General features: G+C 43.8%; 1 protein-coding gene across 1 annotated transcript in view; it reads left to right on the top strand.

Moving 5' to 3' along the window:
* Positions 1 to 9,492, top strand: part of JADE3 (jade family PHD finger 3) — a 55,037-nt gene extending 45,545 nt beyond the window's left edge. The window contains exon 11 of the mRNA XM_073664446.1: positions 375 to 9,492. Coding sequence (XP_073520547.1) covers positions 375 to 1,255 — 881 coding nt within the window. The 3' untranslated portion in view covers positions 1,256 to 9,492. The remainder of the gene's footprint in view (positions 1 to 374) is intronic.
* The last annotated feature ends 10,808 nt before the right edge of the window (positions 9,493 to 20,300 follow it).

Here is a 20,300-nt window from a genome sequence, read left to right as displayed (position 1 = left end):
GTATTCAAAGCTTTTTCACTTTTTTATAATATATATATATATATATATATATATATATATATATATAATATTATTTATATAATTATTTATTAGTATACAATTAACACTAAGAACAGTTTTACGCATCCGGCACAGTTCCAAGTATGGACCTGGATGCACGGACCGGCCACTGGGCTCCGGACCCGAACTCAGCAGCCTAATAAGCTTGTATAAGGTTACATTTGGTTCAGGAAACCCATGGCCGGTCCGTTCTCGGGACTGTGTGTATCGGATATGTATAGCCAGCCTCTGTTTAATCATGACCTAGCGTTCCTTTCTTCCATGTCTGTGCTAGATTACCTTTTTAATATATTTTGCTGGTTTTATGTCTCTAGGACAACCGTTATCGAGTGCACTGGAGAATACATTATTTTACCCGCCTCCAAGAATAACTTTGAAGTTAAAAATGCCAAAATCCACAGTAGCAGACTGTAAAAACAGTTCAGTGAAAACTGGGAAGCGATCAGGCCTTCTTGATAAGAACAATAGTTCACATCGTGGCCGAGAACTGCAGAAATCTTCAGAGGTCCTCACTAAACACTACTCTCACTTTGCCTCTGAACAAAGAAGGAATGGATTACTAGAAAGTAGTAATCCCCGGATTGAAATTCAGGAACCAGTGACGCAGCAAACATCACGATATAGGAGCTCAGGTAAACCAATGTCTCTACAAGCTGTAATCCATGGACAGTCTTCAAATGGAAGTGGGAAAGTTCAGCACGAACATGTCAAGTCAAGCAAGTCTAATGGGATTTTACGTTCTAGTGCCGACAGAATCCAAAGGGAGAGCTTAAGCCAAACATCTCATGAGCAGGAATCTTTAATCACAACACATCTGCCCAATCCGGGAAATTTTAGGAAGTCCAAGATTGAGCATTATAGCCGATCAATCAAAGAAACAACAAATAGCATGGTAAGGACCACAGAAGATCAACGAAGCTGTGAAAAAACACAAAAAAGGCAGTCAGCAAAAGAGAGATTGTGGAGCAAACAGACTGTTGAATGTCAGTCTTCTGGGACTCCGTATCAGGACAATGATGGCTATTGTCCGGACCTAGAATTAAGTGACTCCGAAGCTGAAAGTGATGAAAATAAGGACCACATGCACCTGAGGAGAGGCAGTTCAAGTAGGGAAAGCCCTAATAGAGACTCTAATAGAAACAGTCGTAACAGAAGCAAAAAGAGTGCGATTCCACACAGTTCAGGACAGAGGTGATGGTTCGTGACCCCTCTCAATCCTGTTATGTTATGCTTGTGCATATTGAAATGCCAAAAAAGTCTACATTTCCAAAAATCCAGTAATGAAGGGGGATTCTTTTCTTTAAAGCTGGGTTTTTAGCAGCAATGCAATTCTTAAATGGGAAGTAGAGATGAGCGAATCTTTTTGAAATTCAAATTCTCCAGTTTTGTCAAATTTTTCAAAATTTGATTTGCCTTGAATCTGAAAACACGTGTGTAACACGCTGAACTCTGTATCAAACACTTTTTCAAGTTGTTGAAAGACCACCCAGCCTTAGCAATTTCCGAGTGACCTCAGCATATAGGGTTATGGCTAAACAGATGGTAGTTCTTTAGCACTGATCTCCTGTCACACACTATCTGTAATGATTGTTCAGTGTTTTAAAACTTTCCCATCTTATAACTATCGCTAAGCTGTGAGCAATGAGCTCTCACTATCCTGATTCACTACAAAATATCTGCTGCATTTCCTGCCTCTGCTTTTAAACAGGATATCCTAGTACCTCCTGATTGGCTGTAATATATACCATGATGAGATAGGCGCAAGGCATTATGGGACTGCCTGCTTGGCCGATCCTGAGGCCCATATAAGCCTTCTCAAGCCCATGCAATCTTTTGCTTTGTGAACAAATGGCGTTGGGCATTTTTTGAGGGGTTACAGTTTGCACAAATCAGATTGCAAATTTTTTAATTCGCCGGGTCCAGCAAATTTCCAAAAATTCAACATGAATTCGCTCATCTCTAATCTGAAGTGAATAATACTGTAGGAGAATGCACAAGCAGCAGCATTGCTTTTTATCAAGTACAGCCGGAAGTAATATGCACAATGACATTTTTATATTGTTTGTAACACCAAAATTTTCTTAATATAAAATACAAACAAATTGATTAATTTATGTGGAGGCAAAGCTCTGTAACATAGTTTAATATGCTTTTAAATATCTTTGCTAACAAGTGAAAGTATTACATTGTGTAAATACTTTGTTTAAAGTGCATTTTAAAAGCAGTGTACAGGAATTGCTGGTTGTGCAATGCATTTAATGTAAATATTTTACCTGTATAACTGCGAGATGCCAATACGTGAATATTGTTTACAAAGAGAAATGGTAGATTTACATGATTTATCATCATTCTGTTTCAGTCACACTGAAATATAAGCTGAACATGGGGCATATGCATGAAAAGTCATCTAGATCTGCAGAATTTCTCCATGGCAGCTTAGGAAATTAGCACTGAGAATTTACAACAAAACGCACTACTTTCAGTCTACCCAAACAGGCCTTTCCAAGTTGGTGCAATATGTACAATGTGTGAACACAAAGGAGTATTAAGGTTGAGACCTGCTTCAATATTTGCTTTGTTTTTATATATATTTTTTAATTATGGAGGCTAAACTGTCTGTGTAAGGGGAACACCATTTTAAAAATGGCAACATCAGTATAACTAGATTGCAGATGAGCAAATATATTTTGATGGAACTAAATTCTACTTGAATATTACAAAAATACGCATTCACCAAAATGAATTTGCAGTTTCAGTAAAATGGTGCCAGCTGTCTGCAATTTAGCTGAACAGTAAAGGGTCATTGAGAGGCTTAAAAAAAATAAATGTATACTCGCCTTAGCCCTCACCTTTTTGCCCCTCCTTTCCTCAGTCACTCGTTCTGTTCTTGTTTCATCTTATCACCACTACCGAGCGCTGAATCCTCAGGACTCTTAGGGACTGTTCTGCGCATGCATCTGCAAAGTCGTGGCGCATGCCATGACTTTACACACACTTGAGCAGAATAGTCCCAGGTCTCATCGGCGCGGAGAAGCCTGGAGATTCAGGACTTGCATTGGTGATTAGAAGATGCGACAAGGAATGGAGGGGCCGGAGAGGTGATTAGTGAGGTGAGTATAAAATATATATTTTTTTATATTCAACGTTTATAATGCGCATGAGTATTGAGAGACCACAAAGCGTAATAAGGGACATTCAACCAGCTGATCCGCTAATCTCTAGTATTGATCATTAAAGGGATTGTCTGGTCAAAACTGATAAGTTTGCAGTGACTGTGTGTCAGCAGACTTATGAATCCCCCCCAGTGCGCACACTGTACACTGCGAGGATTCGCCGGTTTCAGACCGGGGACTGGAGGATATGTATGAGTTATACATACTCCCAGCCAGTGTACATACGAGTGTATGGAGCGAGGCCACGCCCCATCTAGTGATGGGAGTGTCCGACTAGAGGGCGTGGCCTCGCTCAATACAAGTGTATGGAGAGCAAGGCTGCACCCATTGGCCAGGGTATGTATAACACATAATACCCTTCGGTTCCGGATCTGAAACCGGCGGATCCCCACAGCGCACATTGCATGCGCTGCCGGGATTCATTAGTCTGCAGTCGCACAGAGTGACTGCTGACTTATCGGTTTAAACCAGATAACCCCTTTAAGCTTTAGGCCCAATTCTTACGTCTAAATCATGTGCCGTATCTGAATCTCAACTCCACATTCGGTTTCCCGTCCAGAGCTAACTGCCTTATTTATGCCAGCGAGGCAGTTGATCGGGTCAGAGAGACCCACTGTTAGCACTGTGTATTGTGGTCCGTGCTTGATGGATTTAACAATTTTATATACAGTATTGTGGGAAACTTTTGGGCAGGTGTGGGAAAAATGCTGTAATGTAACAATATTTTAAAAATCTAAATCAAATCCGTAATCCTTATTTAGTGTGACCACTAGTGATGAACAAGCATGCTCTCTTATAGAGTTATCCGAGTGTCCTCAAGTCAAATGCTCGTGTACCCGCGGCCGCATGTATCATGGCTGATGCACACGTTTCAGGCATTCTCTGCATGTGTAGCGGCTGTGTATCAGCAGCGATAAATGCGGCTGCGGGTACACAAGCATTTGACTCTACCACGCTGGCTACTTTATCGGAACGTGAGCACGCTTGGATAACTCTCTATCTGAGCTTGCTTGTTCATCACTAGTGACCACCCTTTGCCTTCACAAAAGCATCAATTTCTCTAGGTTCACTTACACACAATTTTTTTTTTTAAGGAACTCTGTAAAGAGGTTGTTCCAAACATCTTGGAGAATTAACCACAGATCTTCTGTGGATGTAGGCTTCTGCAAATTCTTCTCTCTTCATGTGATCCCAGACAGATTAGATGTTGAGATCAGGCCTCTATTGGGGCCATATCATAATCTCCAGGTTTCCTTGTTCCTCATGCTGAAGATAGATCTTAATGACATTGGCTGTGTATTTAAGGTAATTGTCCTTCTGCAAAATAAATTTGGAGCCAATCAGTCATCTCCCTGATGGTATAGCTTGATGGAACTTTGCAATGGCCCGTCATACCAAACTTTTGCACAGTACTGTATTTTACAAGTAGAATTTGCTAAGGCTGCTGTTTTATATGCCCGTTTTAAACAGAAGCCTGCTGGAGTACGATGCAATAAATTTGGCACCTCTTGGGCTGTGCATGCATGCGCCATAGAATGCAGTCTACACCAACAACTTGAACATTTTAAATACACGTTTCCTAATAAATAGAAGTTGGCCATAGTACATAAGGTTTTTTTTCTTCCCAAATATCTAACAGCTTCTGCATTAGTATGTTAGGCTAAAGCTCAAAACAAATTATTACACGTGATGTGTGATCTATCACATATGTTTTTTTTTACAAGATTCTATGGTGTCCTGCAATTTGGTATAACCTTTTTTTTTTAGGGAAAGATTAAAATTGGGTTTAATAGCACTCTTTGTGGACAAGAGAGATTACATTCAGTTATCACAAAAACAATCCAACAGTGTTATAATTTTATAAGGCGGTGACATTGCAAGAAAAATATATATTTTATTTACATACATGCATTCCTGATTTAATTAACGCCTACAAATGCATTTTGTAAGCATACACTTTATAACCATAGAGCACTAGCCTAAGATCCGTAGTAACAATATTGCTACAAAAGACTTCTCATTACTTGCGACACCAGCTTTGCCCTTTATCTACATGTACAATTTTATAGGGGAAAACAAGCCATCATGTAGGTTTGTTTCATTGCTGCCAATTTTTGCAACCAACTAATGTTTTATACAATTATCAGTATTAGTAGATGATCTCTGTGTAGATTCAACACTATATCAGTTTACATGTTTCAAAACGATTGCTCGGGAAAAAGTGCCCTCCTCAATAGTTGGTGTTTAGTTGTGACAAGACCACTGTTTCTCTGAGACCTTTTTGATGCATGACTCCAATTATTTTGGAAAACGTTTATAGATTTTTAGTGCTTTTCACCAATACTAACTTATCATGTATATGTATGGGTTGATAAAACCATGGGGGAGCCTTTCAGACAACAGAGAAATCGACATTCTGAGTTAGTTTAAAGAATGATTTCACTTAGACATTTGTGGACCAGAGACCTCTGTTAGATTCTTAGTTTGTAAGTTCAGCATTTTATGGCCCAGCAAATGCTATAAAAGAACACCCTACAAATATTTACTTGATGAGGTAAATGTCCCAATTGAATGTGTCTACTGAATACAATCTATGCATTTTACTACCAATAATTACTGTAACTTATTTATTTAAGCTTGTTTTATGTTTCTTCCTACACTTGTATACAGAGCAGTGTGGAATACTATTTACGATATAAATTTGCCCTTGCCAGAGAAATGGTTATCAGTCATGACTTAATCGATTGCTCCAACTAGATAGAACCTTGTTCCTTCATAAGCATATATTTGGCTTTCAAATGATGCCAGGATGAAAGCACTAGGTGCAGAGTTTGGTGGGAGTGATGGTTCTTGTTAAGAAGAGCGTTTTATCTTATTGCTGTGATAGGGAGCTCATTACTTTCATCTCTTCACTTGTACCTCCACTTGTTACATTTTGTTATTTTGTTTTTTACTGAAGGTGCTCACACACATTTGACTAAAATTGGACAATTTTCTAACTGTACTGAATATTTGTCTGGTGAAAGGTAACAAAGAACATTAACCTACTCATCGTGACCGTCATTGTCTGGAACAAAGTCAGATACCATTTAAAAAAAATCTTTTGTTCATTTGATCATACTTTTGTCTTCATTGAAAATGTATGGCCAGTTAAAACGACCTTAAGTGCCAATATAAACTAAAATGTCTGGCGCTCTGGGTGAAATGACACTTCAGCAGATAGACTGCGATGGTTGTTTAACCATCAGCCTACTTATGTCTAATGAGTAGGGTCACATTAAGGGTTCACTCACACTGGCATATAACACGGCCGAGTGCTATGCAACATTTAATCGGATAGCACTCGGCCCAATGTTATACTACGAGGCAGTGCAGATCTGCAGAAAATAATCGCAGCATGCTGCGTGTGGCTCTGATATTCGGATCACCCGCAGCCATATAAGTCTGAGTGCGTGTGAAACATTGGACTCCACTGGGATTGCATCTGAGTGCAGTTCTATGTACGCACATGGAGAAATTAAGTTCTCAATCTTCTCCGTACTTGTGCTGCGATTCTCTAATGCAAGATAACCGGATGACACTCGGCTCAAATTCTGATCCGAGTTTGGGCCAAGTGTCATTGGCATAATCGGCCCGATTCTCTCACGCCAGAGCATTGACGCCAGTTTGAGCGTACCCTAAAAGTGAGAAGATGAGCAGTTGCACATCCAGGCGATTTGCAGGCTTCCCATACATCAGTTACAGATTACTGACCTGGCCGGTGCACCGGAGTCCTGCGAATTAATTCTCCATTTACCAATCTATTTAAAAGCTTAATTTTGCTGAGTTTGTTAAAATATCACAGTGCAAAATTGCTTCAACTCCGCAGTGTAACATGTAGAATTCTTTTCACATTACTCAATTTTATAACTTTTTTTTTTCAAATATTTTTATTGAATTTTAATAGAAGAAAACAAATCAACCTCATCTGCCGATCACAGCTCCCTCTTCCGTTAATGATGCATATCAGATTTCTCAATTTCTGAGAAAATAATCTCGTATACGAGTAGTTATTTTCTTGTTTAAGGGTATGAGAGATCACGTCTGCCATGTTTACATCACTTCAATTGGCCAGAGAGACATTCTTTTTCAATATTTAAAAGGGGATATTAATAAAACAGTCACAACCCTTTGAAACTATAAGGCCTCTTATAATTGAGAAATATGTCCTACAATAAATACCTTTCTTCATTGAAATAAGCCATATAACAAGGCTTTATTTGTGTATGGTATACGTTTGAAAATTGACCTGAACCTGTTTTCAGTGAAAGTGTTAGAGAATGTAAATCAGAAAATTAACTTTTGTTAAATAGGGTTTTATGTTAAATGTATTTTTTTATTTCTGTTTTTATATAGTGAAGCAAAAACAATCTTGCAATATTCACACTAGTCAATTAATACCAAAACTAGACTCATCCTTCCTGTTCTATTCAGTAGCCACATTGACATAATAGACTGGCTCTAATGCATTGACTGCTATAGAAAAGCAAAAGTCATTGTGAAGGGAGCAGTAACTATCACCTTATGAATATTGGAACCGGTGTTGTCTACTCTGTATAGAGGTGATATCTGTTACTGTAATCTTGCTTGTAATGATGATGACAGCAGGATCCGGAAGTAAGAGTCTAGTATTAGACTTAGTGGTCTGAAAATTGCAAGACTTCAGAGTATGTATGCGTGTGTATGTATATATATATGTGTATATATATATATTAGAAAATTGAATTTAAAAACTTTTAACTGGATTTAACATACAACCTTATTTAAAAAGGTATTTTTCATTACAAATCCCCTTTTGAAATGGCTGTCCCAGAAATATTTTTTGCTACCATTTCAGACATGATTATAATAGGTGATTCAGCTGGCAGTCTGTGGAGATGAAGCTCAAGAATAGTTGTCAACTATTGAAATTAATGGGAATTTTAGTACCTCTGAGCGCCCTAACTTGCCAAAATTCATGTCTATTTCTTCAGTGCATTGACTGTTCACTGAATCGATAAGTGTACTGGCAGCTAGACCCCACCGGACAAAATTGTGTGTAGTGCAGTGTTGGGGCTTATTCTAACATTCCCGCAAATTGGTCCGAGATCGGACCACAGTGCACGGACTGGCCACGGCTCTCCCGACCCGAGCATGATAGCCTGGTAGTAATACATGAAGCTCTCACACTCTGGTTGAGAATAAAGGAAATACTAGGGAGCAAAGAGTGCAAAGTAGGGTTTTAAACGATTAATAGATAAGGTATGACGATGAATTCACGCTCACCTGTTGCGCATTGCAACAATTCAAAAGCACATATCAGCTGCTGCAGGACACTGGTCGTCACACTAGGAAAGTGTGCTGTTCGGATTAAGAGTGGTTTTTCTGTGCTGCTTATGGGCTCACAAAGAGGAGCTCAATAAAAGATGGAATTAAAGATGCATTGTTTATTAGGACAGTTAGAAGGTCAACGCGCTTCGAAGTTGGTTATCCAAAATTCTTCCTCAGGACATAACCTTATTGAAAATCTATACCAGTCTGACAGTTTTATGCTGATTTTTGGGGAAAAAAAACACATGACATGTCAAAGTTCAGTTATGGTCCATTGCTGTGATGTAAGAAATGACAAAAACATATAAAGCGTGAAAACATATTAAAAACAATAATGAAAATACATGCTATCAATATGATAGTGCAGGAAAACCACTCTTACTCCGAACAGTACACTCTGTTTGGGAGACTCATGACCAGTCCGTATATTATCTCAGACCAATGTGCACGGACATCTGAATGAGCCCTTAGTTGGGACTACCACTATGCAGAATGTTAGTGCTTTATAAGCAATGGAAAATAAATGTTTTATTATCCAGTATGACCCAATACAGAAGTCCAAAAATAATAATTGATTTTATAGATGATGGTTTAATCCAAACTTTAGATCTTCCGACAGTATTACATTGGTGCTAAGCTATTGCTGTCTCCTGAAAACTGAGAATACAAACTGGCCAATAACTAGTATAGCCAACATATGAAGGAACATAATAAAATGGTTTACTCATCTGCAGATCTGTTTTCCCTGGTACATTTGTAAATCCTCATTTCTTTTTGTGTTAATTGTTTTTTTCTTTTGTTCAAATCTATATAAATATGTATATATTCAATTTTCAAAAACGGACTGAGCCTTTTCTGATGTCCCTGATGTTTTACAAGTACTTTTGCATTAAATTATGTATTTGCCAACCTGATATAGTCTGATTTCTTTAAGTTAAGTTCTTTGATTTACATGTTTTCCCATTCTAGTTAACCAATGTAGCAAAACTGTGGTTAAAGGCTTGTTTGTACCATTTCATTCATAGTCTTCAGATCTGTAATCTATAACCATTTTTGGCTCCTAAAAGTAGTTGGAAATAAGGAAAACTTTTCTATTGTGAAAGCTTCCCCTTTTCCTCAATTTGAACATATTCCTACAGAAGTAGCCATGGTTAGCAGAACACACACAACACAGCACTGGGATATCACGGTGCAGAAAAGTGTAAGCTGACATCTAACTTGAGATCAGTCAATGACTTTTGCAGTGTTGATGTCGCATTATTTGTATAGTTAAGTTTGGCTACATCTTTACTTATACCACAGATACAGCCATGAAGATAAACCTTTTAAAGGGGTTGTCCACTGCTCAGACAACACTCTTTTCAGTCTCTATATTCTCCTCCACTCACCCCCCCTCCTTCCTTTATAAAATAGCAGCTATACTTTTCTCCTGTGCCCGCACTGTTCCAGCAGTGTTGGCACTGGCTCTCCCGGGGCTCGCATGACATCATGCCACGAGATCCTTGCAGCCACTCAGCAACAGCTTTACTCTTCCCTCCTTTGGAGAAATCAGATATCTGGAGGAAGTGAGAGAGCAGCTGCAGGTCTCACTCTCTCCAGATGTCAGTTATGTCTGAAGGAGGGGACAATGAAGTGGCCGCAGGGATTGCATGATATAAATTCATGCGAGTCCTGGGAGAGCCAGTGCAGACACTGCTGGAATGGTACCTGCCCCAGAGGTGAGTATAGGTGTTATTGTTTTATGAGGGGGAACATAGTGATTGAGAAAGGATTGTCCGAGTAGTGGAGTACCACTTAAAGATTTCTTTTCCATACGTGTTTTGGGAACATTTTATGAGTATGATAAAATTACTTTCCTGTATGCCTCTGCAGAGAGCGGCCATTACACGTCACACTGGTAACTCCCCCTTCATATAACATAAGCTCTGGAGGCAGAGTTATCTTCCGGGCATCGTCCTCCCCAAAGCCTGGAAAAGGTCATTTACAGAAAGCGATAAAAGATTATTACACTGTCGCCTCATTGGGGGACGCCGGACCATGGGTGTTATGCTGCTGTCCACTAGGAGACGACACTATGCATAATCTGAAAAAGATTAACTGTGGCTCCTCCTCTGCAGTATACACCCCTGAACAGCATCAACCTTCTCCAGTTTTTGTTTAGTGTCGCATAGGAGGCACACCTAAAACTTTTACTCCTTTTTCACCGACGGGATTACAGATGAAGAAAAGTGGGTCTACTGCGAGACTCCCGGCATGGCTCCTTCCTCGGCCCCTTATTATGGGGTGCACGGTTGAAGTTGAGATGGCTATTCCCCATGTCGCTCCTTCCGCAGCCCCTCGGGTGCTGGTTCGAAGTCGAGACCCCCCCCCCTTCCCCAATTCCTTTTGGTTTCTGGGTTGAGGTCGAGGTGAGGATATAGCCCCCTGATGGTGACAACAGCACCTCCCTAATCCCCCCTGGGGGTGTTAGGTTGAAACGCCTCAGGTAGGGCCTGTACAGGCAGCAGCCAGCACACTACGGCTGAATCCAGGGACCCCAGCCCTGCTGCGGGCTCCTGTCGGGGCCGGGGGAAGCGCAGGCAGAACACAACAGGCACAGGCCTCTCTGCACCCTGTTTCTGTGGCAGCAGGGCCCCCCCTTCCGCTTATACCCCACCGCTATCCTGCCTTTAAATCCGGGGGGGTCCGGTTCAGATCCGGCCCCCTCCCGGACTTCTGCGCCGGCCTGCAGTCCCTACGGGTATCAGGCTGCCACCTCCTCTCCCCGGCCCGCCCCCCCGGATGACAAATATGACACTACAGTGTCATAGAGGGGGCGGATCGAGACTGAAAGTGTGCGATTTCACACCGTTCTGCCTCCCTTTTCAGCTCCTCGCCCCCCTTCTTTCTTAACTTTACTCCAGCGGCCATTATCTGCTGCAGGATAAGGGAAGACCAGCCAGTCTCCGGGGGGCACAGGACCGTGGATCTTCGGCGCTGGACCTAGGGGCACACCGGTGGGATAAGATCACAGCTGGAGTTCTTCCTCGGCTGTGAGTCCAGGCTCCTCTGCATAGCCACCCCTGTAGGGCCCTCTGCATAGCCACCCCAGTGCACTATGCCGGGCTCAAGGTCCAAGAGAACCAGACAGGACTGCTATTATGCACTCTGTACAGCCTGCAGCAATACTCTCCCAAGTGGCAGCACGTACCCGCACTGCCAGGATTGCATCCAGACTACTGTGCCAGAGCCCCAAGAAGCCCCTGCCAATGCTTCGGTGTCTAATGCCATGCCGGAATGGGTCACTCAGATGTCGCAAACTATGACGCAGTCTATAGATAACCTCACATCCACATTGCTTCAGGCTCTGCAGAGTCATGCCTCGGCTATGAACGCTACCCAGCAAAGGGAAGGCTCGACTCGGGGACATGACGACTCGGGCACATCCACGTCTAGGTCAGGACGCAAGCGGACCCACAGGTCGCGTTCATCTGCGTCATCCCATAGCACACGGTCATCCCCTTCTAGGGAGAGACACCGTAGTTCCAGGTCATCTAGACCGTCCCCTACCAGGGACAGACAATGCAGTTCTCCGCAGCGATCCCCGACCAGAGAAGGCCTCCACCCTGGTTCACCCAGCAGGAGACGCCTTAGCGATACACAGGATTCGGAAGGCATCTGTGATTCCGACTCAGACAAGGAAACTGAAGGGTCTCTGATCCCAATCCCCCATAGCAATACAGCGCTAGTTGAGGACGTAATCTCGTCCATCCATCGGGTGCTGGACATTCCTGATCCACCCCCGGAGGCACCAATACACAAGATTTCCTTTGAATGACTTCTGAAGCCGCCTAATGTCTTTTTTGACCACACAGAGTTTAAGTCGATCCTTAAAAAGCAGTTCTCACAGCCTGAGAAGAAGTTTACCAATCGCAACTATCTGGAGGCGCGGTACCCGAAGTGGATCCCCCAGTCTCTAGGCTAGCAGCACAGTCACTCCTTTCACTACCAGATAGCTAAACCCTCAGGGACACAGCAGATCGGCAGGTAGAACGCATGGCTCATTCAATTTTTGAGGCCGCAGGGGCCTCCCTGGCTCCTGCGTTCGCTTCAGTTTGGGCTGCCAAGGCCATCCTGGCTTGGGCCCAAAATTTACAAGCTGGCCTCTAAGTATCTGCTCCTGAGCTGTCGGACCAAGCGGTTCAAATAGCAGTTGTAGCAGAATACATGCTTCATGTAGCTCTGGATTCTGCAAGGGGTGCAGCGGGGATAGCATCAAATGCCATCACGATTCGGCGTATCCTCTGGCTGTGGGAATAGAAAGCAGACGCAGGCTCAAAGAAGTCCCTCACGCACCTCCCGTACCTCATTGGTCGACTTTTTGGTGAACAGTTGGACACGATGATATCCAACGCCACCGGGGGTAAGAATACCTCTCTCCCCCAACTGAAGCCGAAACGCACTTACAAGAAGCGTAACCAAACTCTATTCCGATCCTTTCGGAACTCTTCGGGTTGGTCAGTTTCGCGGCCAGTACAAAATAGCAACCGCTCCCTACGCAGGGACAACTCGCGGTCGACGCAAAAGTTTGACAAGACCTGGCAGTCAAAAGCAGGCCAGTCAAAGTTCAAAGGAGGAAAATCTCAGACTTCCTCCTCATCATGACTCACGGACTCCGGAAGACACCCCACCTGTAGGCGGCCGACTTTTGCTCTTTCATCAAGTCTGGCTGCCTATTACAGAAGACAGGTGGGTCAGGGAACTAGTGTCTTTGGGATACATGATAGAGTTCACTTCCAACCCACCAAACAGACTCTTTCTTTCTGTTCCCCCAAAACCGCCAGCCAAAGCTTGTGCCTTCCGCCAAGCGGTCTTCTCGCTTCTTCAAGCAGGAGTCATAGTACCGGTCCCCGCAGCCGAGCGCTTCCGTGGGTTCTACTCCAATTTATTCGTAGTCCCCAAGAAAGGAGGCAGCGTACCGCCCACACTGGACCTAAAACAGCTCAACAAATATGTACGGGTACGTCACTTCCGCATGGAGTCCCTTCGGTCCATCATTGCGTCCATGAGAAAGGGAGAATTTCTCGCCTCCATAGACATACAAGACACATACCTGCATATACCAATTTCACCCGCCCATCAGAGATTTCTCAGGTTCGCAATCGACCAGGACCACTACCAGTTCGTGGCTCTTCCGTTCGGACTCGCCGCGGCTCCCAGAGTGTTTACCAAAGTCATGGCAGCCACCATGGACGTCTTGCACTCCAGAGGCATAGTAGTCGTTCCATACCTGGACGATCTCCTTATCAAGGCGAGCTCAGCGTCTCAATCACAATCGACACTCTGAGTCGCCTGGGTTGGTTAGTCAACCTACAAAAGTCATCACCAATGCTATTCAACACCTTCAGGGGTCTAGTGCTCCTTCCCAAGGACAAGGCACTGCCTCTCCGTCTAGGAGTTCGTACTCTCCTCAGCAAACGCCCTCGATCTCTCGGTTTGCCATGAGAGTCCTCGGCAGGATCGTGGCGGCAATAGAAGCGGTCCCATTTGCCCAGCTTCACCTCAGGCCTCTCCAACTAGCCATCCTCAAGTCATAGGACAGGAACCCTTTTTCTCTCGACAGGGAGTTCCCCCTGACGTCGTCAACCAGGAGGTCCCTGCACTGGTGGCTCAAGCCAACCTCACTAACAAAGGGGAAATCCTTTCTCACGGGTCAATGGAAGGTTCTGACCACCGACACGAGCCTGACTGGTTGGGGTGCGGTGCACCTACACCACAGAGCACAGGGCAAGTGGTCCCCAGCGGAAGCGACCATGCCCATCAACATCTTGGAAATTCGTGCCATCCTCCTGGCATTGAGAGCCTTCCATCACTTACTAGCAGCCTCTCACATCAGAGTACAGTCAGACAATGCCACGGCTGTAGCATATGTGAATCACCAAGGGGGGACCCGCAGTGCCCAGGCGATGCGCGAAGTGACACACATTCTCCACTGGGCGAAAGACACAGGTTCGGTTCTCTCTGCGGTCCACATTCCGGGTGTTGACAACTGGGAAGCAGACTTCCTCAGCCGGCAAGGAATGGACTCGGGAGAGTGGTCTTTCCATCCCGAAGTTTTTCGACAGATCTGCCATCGCTGGGGGACTCCAGACGTGGATCTAATGGCATCCCACGTCAATGCCAAGGTTTCCAACTTCATGGGCAGAACTCACGACCCGCGGGCGCTAGGAGCGGACGCCCTGGTTCAGGACTGGACCCAGTTCCAGCTCCTGTACATTTTTCCACCTCTCCCCCTGATATCCAGAGTGGTGAGGAAGATCAAGCAAGAGGGAGTTCCAACCATCCTAATCGCACCAGACTGGCCCAGACATACATGGTACACCGACATCGTACATCTCACAGCAGACGTCCCCTGGCGTCTCCCCGACCACCCGGATCTTCTGTCACAAGGCCCGTTCTACCACCAGAACTCAGGGGCCCTCAATTTGACGACGTGGCCATTGAGACCTGGGTTCTAACCCAGTCAGGGTTCTCGCCGGACGTCATTGGAACCATGATCAGGGCACGGAAGCTAACCTCTGCTAAGATTTATTACCGTACCTGGAAAGCCTTCTTTACCTGGTGCGAATCTCGTGGCCAGACCCCATTCCCTTATTCCCTCCCCAGGGTACTTGGGTTTCTCCAATCGGGTCTGGAGGCCAGACTGTCCCTGGCCTCCCTTAAGAGCCAGGTGTCCGCTCTCTCAGTGCTTTTTCAGAGGTGCATTGCTAACAAGCCGCAAGTAAGGACATTTCTTCAGGGGGTTTCTCGATTGGTTACCCCCCTACAGACGACCACTAGAAACGTGGGACCTCAACCTGGTGCTGACAGCATTGCAGGAAACACCCTTTGAATTCCTTAGGGAAGTCCCACTTCGCCTTCTATCCCAGAAAGTGGTTTTCCTGGTGGCAATCACCTCGCTACGCAGGGTGTCTGAACTGACAGCACTCTCCTGCAGACGGCCCTTCCTGGCTTTTTACGAGGACAAGGTAGTTCTCCGTACGGTCCCATCCTTCCTTCCGAAGGTTGTGTCCAACTTCCACCTCAATGAGGAAATTTCACTGCCATCCCTCTGTCCGGTCCCGGTTCATAGAGTGGAGAAGGCTCTGCATACGCTTGACCTTGTCAGGGCATTGCTTATCTATGTGTCTAGGACTGCGCCCTTCCGGAAGTCTGATTCTCTTTTCCTTCTTCTGGAAGGTGGCCGCAAGGGTCTACCAGCTTCCAAAGCTACCCTTGCCAAGTGGATCAAATCGACCATACAAGAGGCCTACTGCCTCAAAAATTCTCCTCTTCCAGCAGGTATTACGGCACACTCTACACGTGCGGTAGGGGCCTCCTGGGCCATTCGGCACCAGGCTTCAGCACAAGTGTGTAAGGCAGCCACCTGGACTAGCCTACACACGTTTACCAAACACTACAGGGTTCATACCCAGTCCTCAGCAGACGCGAGCCTGGGTAGATGTGTTCTGCAGGCAGCAGTACCCCAATTGTAGGGGCCCGTCTACACAATATTTGTCCATTGCTTCCCAGGAGGAGCCACGGTTAATCTTTTTCAGATTATGCATAGTGTCGCCTCCTAGTGGACAGCAGCATAACACCCATGGTCCTGTGTCCCCCAATTAGAGGCTAAGATAAAGATTTTACGGTGAGTACACAAAAATCTCCTTTTTCTCAACAACAAGTCATCTGATAGGAATACAGGTAGGACTTTTTTCAGCAGCCTATAACCCGTATGCCCATATTAATAGTTTTACAAAGGTCAATTGTGGTGGCAGATTCACTTTGAAACCTTACCATGTGTCAAGAATTACCTCAATGGGAATAAGAGCCAAGCAGGACTGAGGCCCAACTATGATCACCCAGCAATGGGAAGTCATATAAATGTAATGCCCAGCTCAAAGAAAGGGAGGCCACGCCCTTGCATGCATGGCGTGCTAGAACCTAAAGCAAAACCTAAAGAAATTAACTACTCTGCCCTTATTCACATACTAGAGGTTAGGAGAATCCTGACTGGGTACACCTTGGCACTGGTGGGATGGCTTTACACTTTTTTTTTTAAATCAAAAACAGTGTTAACTAAGTACTCTATGTTGTTTATATGCTGCGCTATTGCGTTTAATTATATCAGGGTATATGTTCATTTTTTTTTCTATCTTAGGTTTTGTCTTTTTTAGTTGCTAGTGTGAACATGCTCCTACATGTTGCCACTTGTACTCCAGGTCATTTCTTTCAATTTTGTGCTTGTGAGATAGTAGCCTATATTCCCATCTTAAGTTCATAGTCAAACTTCAAGATCATTTTCCATTCTTCACTCCCTCTAAGATAAAATACACAGAAAGTAGCTCTGCTTAAAGGGCCATTATCAAGCCGACAACCCCTTTTCGCATTCCCTATTAGAACATATGGAGGTGGATCTGCCACTGGGCTACACTCAGAGCCAGAATGGGGTTTCTATATGAGAGCAGGTCCCAGACCTATGTGCCATTTATCTTGTATATATCCTGCAAACACTGCAAGGAAATGTCTTTAGCCATGATTTCCCTGGAAAAGCATCAGTATTATTTATTTTTAGCGCACCATTGATTCCATGGTGCTTTAGATGAGGAAGTGTTACATACAAATATAAATTACAGTGACTAACTAACAATGACCGACTAGTACAGAGAGGAAAGGGCCCTGCCCTTGTGGGCTTACAGTCTAAAGGATAATTGGGAAGGAGACAGTAGGTTGAGGGGTTGTGGCAGTGGTGAGGTGGGTTATTGCAACGTGTAAGCTTTCTTGAAAAGATGAGTTTTCAAGTTCCGTCTGAAAGTTCCAAATGCAGTCGGACGTGTTGGAGAATTGAATTCCAGTGGATGGGGGATACTCTGGAGAAGTTTTGGAGGTGATGGGGTGAGGAATGTATAAAGGTGGAGGAGAGAAGAAAGCCTTGGGAGGACCAGAGTTTGTGTTGAAAGCTATTGGGAGAGAAGTTAGTTATGTGCACTGTTTTTGGCATTAAAGATCATAAAACATGAGAAAAACCATTCACGACTAGTTGTAGGCGAGTAATGGGCGACCAACAGAATCAACATTCATGACATGCATGCTGCTAATTGGGGGTAATTGACTCATTTAATGAAAGGGGGTGTTCTAATTATTCGCAGTGCAGCGTTAAATTAGTGGCTGGTTTCAGCCCTTGCGTCGTAAATATAATAGGTTGTTCCAGATATTGTACAGAAAGAACTTTGATAAAGAACATTATTGGAGAGGGGAAAACATATAAAGTGCCGAAAATAATTGGCTGCTCAGCTAAATAGATTTCTAATGCTTTAAAATGGCAATCGAAACCTGAAACACATGGTAGAAAATGAAATACAGCCATCCGCATAGATCATAGACAGCCCACAAGAATAGCAAAGAAGCATCCAATTATCAGCTCCAGTGAGATCAAAGAAGATCTTCATTTACAGTGGGGGAAATAAGTATTTGATGCCTTGCTGTTTTTGTAAGTTTGCCCACTGACAAAGACATGAACAGTCTATAATTTTAAGGGTAGGTTAATTTTAACATTGAGAGATTAGAATATCCAAAAACAAATCAAGAAAATCACATTGTATAAAGTAGATATCTTTTTTTTTTTTTTTTGCATTTTGCAGTGAGAAATAAGTATTTGATCCCCTACAAGCCATTGAGTTCTGGCTCCTACAGACCAGTTAGATGCTCCTAATCAACTCGTTACCTGCATTAAAGACAGCTGTCTTACATAGTCACCTGTATAAAAGACTCCTGTCCACAGACGCAATTCATCAGTCAGACTCTAACCTCTACAACACGGGCAAGACCAAAGAGCTTTCTAAGGATGTCAGGGACAAGATCATAGACCTGCACAAAGCTGGAATGGGCTACAAAACCATAAGTAAGACGCTGGGTGAGAAGGAGACAACTGTTGGTGCAATAGTAAGAAAATGGAAAAAATACAAAATGACTGTTAATCGACCGATCTGGGGCACCATGCAAAATCTCACCTCGTGGCGTATCCTTGATCATGAGGAAGGTGAGAGATCAGCCTAAAACTACATGGGTGGAACTTGTTAATGATCTCAAGGCAGCTGGGATCACAGTCACCAAGAAAACCATTGCCAACACATTACACCTTACAGGTTGAAAAATTCTGTTGTGCCCGCAAGGCCCCCGTGCTCAAGAAGGCACATGTGCAGACCCGTCTAAAGTTTGCCAATGAACACCTGGATGTTTCTGTGAGTTATTGGGAGAAGGTGCCGTGGTTAGGTGAGACAAAAATTGAGCTCTTTGGTATTAACTCAACTCGCCGTGTTTGGAGGAAGAAGAAGGATGAGTACAACCCTAAGAACATCGTCCCAACCGTGAAGCATGGTGGGGGAAGCATTATACTTTGGGGGTGCTTTTCTGCAAAGGGGAGAAGACGACTGCACCGTACTGAAGGGAAGATGGATGGGGTCATGTATCGCGAGATTTTGGCCAACAGCCTCCTTCCCCCAGTAAGCATTGAAGATGGGTCAGGACTGGGTCTTCCAGCATGACAAAGACCCAAAACATACAGCCAAGGCAACAAAGGAGTGGCTCAGAAAGAAGCACATTAAGGTCATGGAGTGGCCTAGCCAGTCTCCAGACCTTAATCCCATAGAAAACTTATGGAGGGAGTTGAAGCTCTGAGTTGCCAAGCGACAGCCTCAAAATCTTAATGATTTAGAGATGATCTGCAAAGAGGAGTTGACCAAATTTCCTCTTGACATGTGCACAAACCTCATCATCAACTACAAAACATGTCTGACTGCTGTGCTTGCCAACAAAGGTTTTGCCACCCAGTATTAAGTGTAGAGGAATCAAATACTTATTTCTCACTGCAAAATGCAAAAAAATTATCAAAATCATACAATGTGATTTTCTTGATTTTTTTTTTTTTTTTTTTTTGGGGGGGGGGATATTCTATCTCTCAATGTTAAAATTAACCTACCCTTAAAATTCTAGACTGTTCATGTATTTGTCAGTGGGCAAACTTACAAAAACAGCAAGGGATCAAATACTTATTTCCCCCACTGTACCTGTGAGTCCTGCAACCATCAGAAGACGCCTATGTGAAGTCAAACTATTTGCAGGAAACCCTCGTAAAGTACCATTGCAGAAAAAAACATGTTTAAAAGGTTAGTTTGCCAAATAACACATTGACTGGCCTAAAGACAAGTAGCGTAATATTCTATGGACCGGTTACAGCAAGATTGTTCTTATTGGGTTTAAAGGCCGCAGACAGTTCGTGAGACGATCCATAAACACTGAATTCAAGCCACAGTACACTGTGAAGGCTGTAAAACATGGAGGTGCAAACATAATGGAGGATGTTTTTCATACTATGGAGTTGGGCCCATTTATTGCGTACCAGCGCTATGGACCAGTTTGACTATATCAAAATATTGGAAGAGGTCATGTTGCCTTATGGAGCACTTGTACGTGGTTCTCACTGTCGCACTCAATACACTTAATAGAGATTACAGTCTCTAGCAAAGTGTGCAGTAGACGCACATCTGTAACATACCCCAAACTTCTTTAGAAGCTCCTTACGTTCCTGGAGAAGTTTCTTTCTGAAGCCGATGCACTTCTTTAGGGGATGTGGCATCTTATGAATGGGACACACAAGATTAGGATTTTCTACCTTTTCACATACCTCGCTCTTGTCTGGAG

This window comes from Phyllobates terribilis, unplaced genomic scaffold (genome assembly GCF_046119375.1).
Source record: "Phyllobates terribilis strain yellow unplaced genomic scaffold, ASM4611937v1 Scaffold_2__4_contigs__length_985480577, whole genome shotgun sequence".
NCBI classification, from domain to species: Eukaryota; Metazoa; Chordata; class Amphibia; order Anura; family Dendrobatidae; genus Phyllobates; species Phyllobates terribilis.
This window is presented reverse-complemented; position numbering and strand designations above follow the sequence as displayed.